We start from the raw sequence: 11,239 nt of genomic DNA on the forward strand, positions 1-11,239 counted from the left end.
CTTCTTGGAGTCTATTATAATTATAATGCCATTGGTACATGTGTGAGGTTGCAGGTGGACATCTGATCTGTCCCTGCGCGGTGGTCCAACGCACCTGCCAGCGAATACACGCGTCAGTGTGTCACCTGAGGTCTACTCGTGGTCCTTCTCCGTATATGCATTGTAAAGTAATATAATGTAAAATATTATCTCATAACGCCTAACGGTCATTAGCGAGCCGATATCGGTTTGATGAACTGCTGTGTGTGCGGCCCCCTACAAACTGAAATCACCTACTTCCATATTCAAAAAGCAAGTAGGACCCATTTTTAGCGCACCTAAGGCAACATTTGTTTCAACTATCACGGGTCGTTTTGTTTTTTACTTAAAAAATATATATGTCTAATCTTTTAATTACAACGATTTTAAATTAATCCCTTTTCCTTGTGCAAATCTAAATCGGAAACCTGAAACCCTTTGTAAACATGAGCGCCCTCTGCTGTCGGAACAAAGCTCTCATTTTACAGGCGTGATTCAAGAAGACTTAAACTCACCAAACATTTTGAAGAGGACAGAGACACATAACGAGGGATCATCTATACTCCTAGAAACATACGGTGGACCTAAATGACTGCTATGCACGATGAGTCCATCCTCAACACTCTAGCAGGCTCCATCGGACTATGCTTTAGATAAATTGAATTACAAACTCAATTACTCAATCGCTGAATAATGATTTTACTTAACGACTTGCTAGAATATATCCCCTCGTGTGTGGCCATGTGTGTGTATGCGTGCGCGTTGTTATGGAAGGACACATTTGCCTTTAAAAAAAGAAAAGAAATAAAAGGGCGGTCCACATTGGCTGTCTGGGGCTCAGCAGGTGTGCGGCGGCCCCTAATCAGTGCCCGCCACGTCGTCCCTGAGCGGGGCAGTTAGGCTAATGGCTGGCTCTGGATGGCGTTCCAGTTGTTAAAGCTAATGGCCCGGCCCATCCCTGGCTCGTGATCCAGAGACGGCGGGGACGCTGTAACCTACCCCTGATCCTCCACCATCTGCTGGCTCAGGCACACCGGGCTGGGCCCTCGGTCCAGCCTCACTCACGCAGTGGCGTCGAGCTCTGGAGCCTCTCCCGCCTCGGGGGCCCCGGGGGTCGGGCAGAGGTCCAGAGCTCCGTCCGGCGCCTGTCGGGCATCGCCCGCCTCGGACCAAATCAAATGGTCCGCAGAGCGCGCGGTCTTGTGTGAATCACAAACGCTCGAGTCCTCCGCTCCCGTAGAGGGCGCCACTTCATCGGCGGACTCTTCCAAGTGGCCGTTCACGTTCCGGATTGCGTCCTCGGGGTCGACCGTTGGGTGGGTCCCATCTAAAGACACCAGAGAACCTGCGTCCTCCTCTTGAGGTTCGGCGGTACCGGACATCTCTAAATCCTCTTCCTGTGAACCTGGGCTCCGGTCTAGGGGAGCGTGTCCCTCCTGGATCGCGCCATCGGCACGGCGTTCAGACTGGGACACGGGGTTCACACCGTGGAGCGTTGGGCCGCTGGTCTCCGTCTCCAGATCCACTGTACTGCTCTCTCCTCCTCCGCACGCCTCGTCCTGATGAGGGCCTTCTTCAGCGCGGTCGTCAGGAGGACCGAGATGCTCCTCTGAAACGCTGCCTGCTTCCACACCCGGCTCCTCAGAACTCAAGAGGCGCTCGGGGTCATGTTCCCGCTCAGCCCGGGAGGTTTGTTTAAGGACCTGCTGCTCAGAGTTCACCCTAGTTTCTTTCTCCTCCTCATCATCATCATCATCATCATCATCATCATCATCTTCCTCCTGCTCTGAGACAACATGGTCCAGGTAACCGCCGGCACCGCAGACCGCTTCAGCCTGGTCTCCAGAGTCATCAGTCCCATTCACACGCTGCTTCTCCTCCTCCTCCTCCTCTTCCTCCACCATCTCTCCCGAGTCGCCATTCCCATTCACATGCACCCCCTCCTTCTCCTCCTCCTTGTCCACCACCACCTCTCCCGAGTCACCATTCCCATGCTCCTCCTGCTTCTCCACCACCACCTCCTCCTGCTGCTGCTCCAACAACGCCACCTCCTCCACCTCCTCCTGCTGCTGCTCCACCACAACCTCCTGCTTCATCTCCTCCTCCTGCTGCTGCTCCACCCCCTCCTGCTCCTGCTGCTGCCCCACCTCCTCCTCCTGCTGCTCCACCACCTCCTCCTCCTCCCTCTCCTCCTGTCGCTCCACCGGGCTGTCTGTACACACACTATCTACAAGGAAACTTGGAGCCCTGGGCCCCGCGTCTTCTGCCGGCTGCGTTTCAGCCAGACACTCCTCCGCTACCCCACAGCCGTCCTCCAGAGCCTCCTCCATGTCCTCCCTGAAGTCAGGCGCGACGGCCTCTCCCATGGGCGAGTGCACCTCCACCGACGCTTGTATCCGGCCGGCGGGCGTGGCCTCGGGGGGACTCCCTAGGGAGGGCCCCTCGTCGAGGCTGCTCCCCACGTAGAAGGAGGCGGCGGCCGGGGGATGCGGCTGGATGACGGCCTCCAGGCGGTGGTCCTCCTGGAGGACCTGCAGCGACGACCTCTCCGAGTGGCAGACCATCCGCTGGGCGTCGGCCGCATCGGGGTTCTCCAGGATGGCCTGCATAGGGTCCCCGTTGGGCTGCTGGGAGGGGAGATGCGGGGACGGGCTGCACGGGAAGTGAGAAGTGGGAGAGAAGTGAGAGAAAAGAGGGTTTATTTAGTCAGATCAGGGAGCTCACTGGTAAGGCACAGCCGCCACCAATCTAAACGGGAGCAAATTCACTGTCAGTCGAAAGCTTTTAAATACAACTGCTTTACCACGCATCTGGAAAACAATAACTACTATATTGTATAATTAGCAATTATTCGCTGAAAGCAAAGTGAATAGTGGGGAATAAGCTATTCCCCACTATTCACGGAGCCTGAGGTGAATAATTGTTCTAGTATTTAGTACACATGAACACTCCCAAAATAAACAAGATAACACTTTTTGCCTGTATTTATTTGTTTTAATTATTATTATTATTATTATTATTAATTTATTTATTTTCAGGACAATGCACGTTAATAAACATGTACAGCAGTAGCCTACACGTAAATGTGCCAGATTGTCGCCCAGGGGCTAATTTCCATCTGTAGTCCGACTACTATGAGCGGTTTATTTGTTTTTATTAGCGTGACAACCGTCACGCAATATCCCGAGTTTGAGGACTCAATCGTGGGATATTGCCCTATATCCCGAGATAGCGAACCAATCAAATTGCGCCGTCTCAGGAGGTTCACGGGTAGGGCTGTCCCCTGAAAGTCGATGATTTGAATCATCAGTCGGGAAACCCCGCAGTTTATTTATTTATTTATTTTTTTTCGTCAGTGAGTGGTGTGCATCAATAAAACTAAAAATAGAAAACATTAAAATGCACAGGAATAATATTTATATGGATAATAATTATAATTATATATTTTAGAAGGACTGATGCGGCACGACGTGTGCTGAAATGGATACAAATTGAAACCAGAACGGTTGGTGCACGGACGGTGGTGGTTTTACTATAGCAAATATTACCATAGCCTATAACCATGTCTCAGAACATTTATAAATAGGCCTACATCTAAACAAACAATACAATAAATATGACTGACTCCGAAGAGACAGCTGGTGCCGTGCCGAAAGGAGGGAGAGTGAGAGAGAAGGTTAGGAGCATTGTTTTGTGTATTTTCAAAGAGTTTTTATTTGATCTCAGTAAAAGACCCAACCTATAGTGTAGATGTGTCAGACCATATGCATGAATCGACACATTTATTGTGACTTTTTATTATTCTCCTGCAGCGGCAGTTGGTGCTGAAAATAAATTGCAAACTGCGCGTACAGATGCCACCGCAGGCTTAATATTCACATCATAGCTCTAATGATAATAATAAAGAGAAGCTTTATTTAGACACTGTCTTGGTCACTGTGGCGAGTGATTCATTGTAACTTTGTTTGCTAGACAGAATCTCGCAGAGGGAAGCGGCTGTCTTCCCTTACATTATTGCTACATTTTCTCTAGGAGCGCAGTCAGTGTGGCGACACAGCGCTGTGTATTCTTTCGGGCTCAATAAATGCAATCAGATCGTGAACACGGGGCTCATATAGTGGATTATCCACTAGCCTATACATGAGCCCCGTGTTCATTTTCGGACCGCATTATGGGCAGGAGCCTATTAAAACCCGACAGGAATAAGTTGGCTACAATTCTGACTAGTTTGATTGACAGAAAACTGTTCCGGTGAGAACGTAATGAGCGCAACGCGCAAGCATATATAAAAGGCCTATAGCCTACCAGAACAGAGTGTTAATAGAAAGAAAACTCTTTTTTTTAACCTCCAAAAGACCTGCCCTACACCGCCGCCGAATAGTCAAATCTCTGGACTGAAAAGGCAGATCTGATTCGACTCAGAAAATTCAGAGTCGGGGACAGCCCTATTCACGTGTAGCATATACTAATACTACATATTGCGTATTGTCTATTGCTTATGTCATAAAATTGACATCCCTCTCAACAAGCCTCCTGTCTGTGTGTCCCTCCCCCTCTATATCCACAGCTACATCATTCAATACATAACTCATACTTTGAACACCCCTAGCTGGGGCTAAAACACAACCGCTCGTTCAGACCTTTCCATGGACTCGTAGGAGACCACGCTGGAACCCCGGTCCTTCTGCAGGTCCTCCTCCTGGGCCTGGGCGAAGCCCCGATTGGACGAGGCGTAGGTGAGGATGGCGTCCGTCACGGTGTAGGGGGTGTGGCCCTGGACGCAGTCCTCGATGTGGCGCACGGGCAGCTGGGTCTGCATGAAGAGGTGGAGCTGGCTGTCCGAGAGGCACACTGTCATGTGGAGCACTCTGCAGGGGCGGGATGATGGTCATTAGGTCGGGTGGTTCTTCACTGGTCAGACTCACGGGTGTCATGAGTCATTAAGTCACCACATTCGTTTCCCAATATTGCAGGAAAAAAAACCGGGAGCGTACAAAGATCTGTAACAACTGGAGCTGAACTCAGTGAGATGGTAAGACATTGAAACTAGGGATGCACGCTATATCGGCATTAATATCTGCATCGGCTGATGTTTGTCATTTTTTAACAAATCGGCATCGGTCCGATGAGTAAAATTGGGCCGATAACCACAACCGATGTATATCCTCTAGTTTCTGTTTGTGTGTTTGGAGAGGGAGAAGGAGGGGGAGGGGGATTTGGCCATGTGTATAGGGGGATTATTTGTTTACCAACACGGCGGATGCGCCCGCAGAATGATCGCAAAAAGAAAATTTGTTTTACCGGTTGCCATAGTTATCTCTGTGTGGTTAATTTGCAGTTGCGGTGTTAATTAGCGATGTTGTCAGCTTAAATTGTAATCAGAAAATGTGGTTATATGCTATAGACCCTATAGTATCTGTGGTATAAAGGCTGGGACAAATTTTGAATTATAAATATGTACGCTTTATGTTGAAAGTATAGACCGGCGTGATTCCCATTAAAACGAATGGCGCAGTGATTATTCTTTAAAATGAGAGCTGGTAAATTGTGAAAAATGAATTAAACTGTAATCAGACCAACCAGAGTATAGGTTGGTTGGTAAAGGTTGGTTACTTATGTTTTATGGTAGCCCTGTAACCTTGTCATTTGGAAGTTAAATACGTTCTGAAAATAAAGGAAGGGATTTAAAAATTCAGTTTGCAGGATTTTCAGTCCGTACAAAATTGTATCATCTCAGAAACTTTTTTTAAAAAACATATATCGATATCGGTAAATATTGGTTATCGGCCATAACAGCAAAATTAATATCGGATATCGGTATCGGCCAAAATTTTCATATCGGTGCATCCCTAATTGAAACATGAAATGATACATTAGTTAATTCATGGGCTTCTAAATATTACGTTTTGGCATGTGCTAGCACCTCAAAATGCACTCGCATTTGAGAATCACTGATTCAACACACGCTTGTGTGTTAAATCACAAGACTGTTTGTGACATGCATGTCATTCATGAGCTTCGCCTGTGTGCTTTAGGCATCTTGCTCAAGGATGCCTAGGCTGCGGACGTTGGGGATCGAAACAGGAACCTTTCTGGATCCAAACACATACTCATGAAAGTATTTTCCAACCCAAAGTAAGTGTAGATATCCTTCACTTCGTGTCATAGTGATTATTGAGACATAACGATTACAAATGAATATTCCATTGCTTGTTTATCTGTGAATAAGAGGCAGACTGACTGGTCCAAGAAGCTCTGGAGGCCCGTCCTCCTCCTTTCCAGGAAGTCCTCATTGCTGAAGGAGAAGAAGGACTTGTTGGGCAGGCCTGGGACGGGCCTAGACAGGAACACAAACAAAACATAAGACCATTCAGCCCTCCAATAGCTCCCCCCTAACTCGCCTAGCCTAATGACCTCTTCTGCATCATATGACATGAGGTGGGAGTGTGGGGGTCAGACCCGAACTGCATTACTCTACTTCAGACAGGAAGCCAGGGAGACACTGACAGAAACAAAGATAACAATTGTGGAGCGAGTTCAGTTAATGATTTTCCTGTGAGACGTTGATTTTATCTCTGCTGTGTTGCAAATGACAAACATCCTCCTCCAATGCTTGCTTGATTAGAAATAAATATAAACACACACACATATGTGTGTTTAAGTAACTTACACGAGACCAGAGTTCTTCTGCAGCTTCTTCTTGAGCCACACAAACTCGCTGTAGCGCCGTCGCACACATGAGGTCTTGGCGGTGAAGGATTTGCTGTTGGTCTGAAAGGAACAAAATAAAACCGTTTCACAAAAGATAAACCACCAATGATGATAGTTATAATATACACCTATAAGGAAAGAGTTCAATAGTTGGATGGATATTTCACACAGTGAACAAAACTTAACGTTAAAAAAAGATATTGCCTTTTTATTACCGACTGTAAAACCTCGAGGCATTCAAGGCGAGCTCTGGTGCCAGCTGATACAGGGCATGCAGGAAAACATTGAGCAAGGCTATCAGTACTATTTTCCCACATAGAGACAAACCTACAGTGACTCATACCCCAGGAGAATGTTTGCTGAACCTGTGTTTTACATTTGTGGCAGAATATGAACTTTTATCTTGAGGAAAATGTCTGCACATCAGAGCTTCCTCTAGGGCAGAGTTCCAATGATCATTTCTAAAATGGTTGGGAAGGGATTCTCATTCTAAAAGCAGATGAACAAGTTCCATTCCACATGAGGTGAACATTTCAGTCGCTGCAACAACAGTGTTAAACCTTCATGTGACTATAAACCATCACCGCTGAAAGAAATAAGGTGCATCTTCGAATTTCGAATGGCCATACCAACAGCCTGGCCTTATATGTGCTTAAAATGTGTCTTCTAATTAAAGATAAATCGAAACACCTGCGACCATCTGCTACATGCCAATTCCCTCTCACTTCCTCAACCCATCTCCCTGTCTCTCTTCTACATAAAGTCATACAGATATAAAATATGAAAAAAAGGTATACTTTATGGGGGAGTTGGAGTTAAATGTGTAAGAAACCAACGTAACAGTGGACAATGGTAATCTTCTGCACTTATTGGAACCAGATAAGAGATAGAGGGTCCTTGCTGATAGCCCTCCCTCCAGCCAAGTCACCAGAAGTTGTGTTGAAGAGAGACACTGAATAAATGATTGTTACGGAATTCTGCGTGATAATCCATCGGTAGTGACTCGGATGGGAACAGACTGCAGGCCTGGCATTCCCCACAAGAGAGGTCATCTACTGGTATCTCTGGTATCACTGCTCTATTGTGCTTAGTCCTGTCATGCCAGGATTTCACACCTGCAGTGTACTGAGGCTGTGTTTAGTGTGTTTGACTCCTTGCCGAAAGGTTCTAGGTTCCAACCATGGATGTATTAAACACGAATCCGGAAAAGAACCGGAAGTAAACAAGTCGCCATTCCTGCAGTGGTGTCTCACTAATATATACGTTTGAATGCAAGCTGTCCTAAGAAGTGGAAAATGTTCTACTCTTACCTTAACTTTCTTTCTAACGTCACTTCTGACAGTGAGGTGTAGTAGCTCGGGAAGAACCCATGCAGCTCTCAGGTTATTGTGTTTTTAGATTGCCGTCATCAGTAACTGGGGGGCCAAGGCCTAACATAGACAACCCAACGGCTCAAGCTGCTGTCACTGCCAGCAGGAACAGCCGACCCTGGGTCACATGACCTGCCACGACACTAATCGAGGCTTCTGCAATACGAAGGCACGCGGAACCACAGCCTATAGGCATCCTTGTCTATAGGCCTTTTTCTTAACCTCAGTGTCACGAAATGACTTAATAGTAAACCAATGATATGCGCCTTCCATCCCTTGGCCCACGGACAGCGAAAACATGACCAGAGATGAGGCTGAGCTTAATGGATCTCAGCAAACCATTAGGTGACTCAGAGAGGAACAAGCCCTGTGTCACGGATGTCTGGACCAAGAAGCTCTTCTGCTGACAACGATAGCCACCTACCAACTGCGAACAGCCTAACAGGAAACAGACCTCCTCTTTCTACACAAAAACTCTGTTCCTCTACTCCTTGGGTTCCCCACACTCACGCCAGTCACGCTCATCAGGGTGCACGTGAAGCCAATACTGTACTCACATGGAGGAAGATCTTGTAATCCACGTGAGAGTTCCAGGAGCCTTCATTCTGAACCCGGGGGTCTTGGACCCTCACCGCAATGAATTCCTGGAAGGGAGGAGGGTAGAAAATAGAAAATAGGTCATGTGTTGCATCCAACAACACAACAGAGATAGGTTTTTTTGAAATTCTTTATGAGGTCATCCTTGGGAATGTCCTCATTGATTGTTGTTGTTTTGGGACCCTGGGGGGCAGGGGGGGAATATCACTGAAACTTTGTTTTGCGGTATAGTTTTGCTTCGGATTGTTTATGTTTGTTTAAAGTGTCAGGTGACCAACGAACTCGGGAGTATGGAGAAATGTGGCGGACGTCATGTCGAGATATGAATACATGCATGTATAAGTGAGTGAGCACAGGTTACTTACATCGTCTTCTTGATTCTCGATCATCGTACCAGAGACTGCATCGCGCAGGAAACATCTACAAAGTCAAAGAAAAGAAAATTGGTATGTATAAAAAAAAAACAATTCAAAAAATGGAATACATATCATCCACAACTCTGGGGAGACAAAACAACATTAGTTGTAACAACATTAGTAGTCAAGACATTATTCACTAAAAGCCAGCCAAGATAACATATTGGCCTTTTATGATTTATCCTACTCATCAAAAGAGAAATCCTATATCCTACATTGTCCTACCCCAGATGACATTTCACGCAGGTCTTTTCTATAGTATCGAAGAACTGTCTCCTCTACATTGAATACAACACAAAAATATATTATATTGTTACTATGACAGTTGGCTTAGTTTACCAACACAGCTGAAATCATACATATAAGCACACATAACTTCCCCTTATCCCCTATCGCTGGTCAGCATTCTGAATGTTACATCATAGGCTGATTGTTATGTTCATGTCTCTGTCCCATCCTAGTAGGGTACTTGGTGTTCCCCTGCTTTGGAATGCAGCTCCCCTCCCTCAACCATCATATTCTAAGTTTTATTTGTTTCTGTCGAAAGTTTCCAAATCCAGAGTGATTGCCTTTCTAACCAGCTAGTGCCCTTCGAGTCAGGAACTATAGACATTGTTCTCAGACAATCGCTATGTCCAGTTGCACTTCCCTCAAGCTTTTAACACCTGAACCAACATGTCAGGTGTGAGAATGCAGTGTTGGGTATCCTGGCAACATTAAATGTCACGGCATTTTTTGCTCAGACATAAAGTTTCCAGTTGAGAACTCCCCAGTATGTACTGATCGTAAAACCTCCAGTAATGTTGCACTGTTGACTCCACAGATATATGGGTAACTAGATCGACTTGCTGTTGTGTTGAGGTTTAAAACGATGTATTAATAATTAAATTTGTCACCCTGAATCATCATTTAAACTTAGAGGGAATTGTTTTATTTCGATGTTAAATATTGTCCACCAACACTTTTCCACTAAAATCTAAATGAATTAATTTCTTGAAAAATCGATCCAAGTTAAATCTATAAAGTAAGCAGAACATACAGATATACATGCGGTGTTGATGTATATGTATACAAAAAATGCATATTGTTCAATAAAAACCACATCCTTCCACTAAATTAAATGTTATTAAACTGCCTACCAAGTGTTTCCTTGATATAATATGAATAGGTCGCTCAACCGGATAGCATCGACAGGCCATGATCACATTATAACATGTTTTGGGTGTGTATTTGGAGTCGGACCATTCTGCTGCTACCTAGCTTTTCATTTTCAGCGAGGTAATCCGATGTTAAATGATGTGGACACCAATCTCCCTGTAAACAGCACTGGATCTCAATGTACATCCGGAGACCTCCTCATCAAACTACTGGCGTCAGCCAAGCAACACAAACAACTTCATTGGAATGAGATGCACAACCGTCTTCCCAATTTAAAAACATATTTTAAAGTATTCAACGACGAAATGTCATGGAACTAAACGCTCTCCCTCGACTCATGACAGATAAGAACACGATTTTTTTTGGGCTTGAGTTAGTAACTTTAAAGCACAAACCTGACCAAACTGACTTACTTTCACACAAAACGCTGTCGCATCGGGAGTGTCTCGCCTGCCATTGTCCCTGCAGCCAGAAAACTAGTCCTGAAACCCGGCGGCGTGTTATGTTGTGCCCAGCAGAGAGGCTCCTCTGTTTCCTTTTTGCAAGTCAGGTCCAGAACGACATGACGTCGTTCAAACGAGGCGGCCACTTCCGGATTGTAGTGCGCGTGCGCATGGAAACCCAGGGCCTACAGCACATAGACCTATTGCTACAGCACTGTGAACATCTTCCTCCATGGTGAACTTCTCCCTCCATGTTTAAGAAACATCCATCAATGTTAAATCGAGTGTTATAGAGTTCACCACACACGCCCAATACATTGCATGTGTGTAGATGGGGAGAACAGCTGAATTAGTATCAACTTGACTTGATGCGTTGTTGTTAGCCTTCCATGTAAACAATTTTTCCCAGATATGTTATCCATGTATCAAGAAAAGCCCATCTAATCATTAATTTACAAAGGCAATATACCGGTAGATGCAGATACCAGTATATTGCCTTCGTAAATAAATTATTTTTTACTTTCTA

General features: G+C 45.7%; 1 protein-coding gene across 1 annotated transcript; it reads right to left on the reverse strand.

The window, feature by feature from the left end:
• Positions 1-1,079: 1,079 nt before the first annotated feature.
• snx11 (sorting nexin 11) lies at positions 1,080-10,815 on the reverse strand (the record flags this gene model as incomplete). Its single annotated transcript, XM_079756845.1, has 8 exons — positions 10,684-10,815; positions 9,062-9,116; positions 8,657-8,743; positions 6,689-6,789; positions 6,260-6,355; positions 4,659-4,886; positions 1,845-2,670; positions 1,080-1,484 (listed from the first exon to the last, which is right to left on the reverse strand). The coding sequence occupies exons 2-8, from the start codon at positions 9,083-9,085 to the stop codon at positions 1,080-1,082; spliced, it is 1,767 nt and encodes a 588-aa protein (XP_079612971.1). The 5' UTR covers positions 9,086-9,116; positions 10,684-10,815.
• Between the last annotated feature and the right edge of the window lie 424 nt (positions 10,816-11,239).

The sequence above is a fragment of the Pollachius pollachius genome (assembly GCF_949987615.1).
Source record: "Pollachius pollachius genome assembly, chromosome: 19".
Classification (NCBI taxonomy): Eukaryota; Metazoa; Chordata; class Actinopteri; order Gadiformes; family Gadidae; genus Pollachius; species Pollachius pollachius.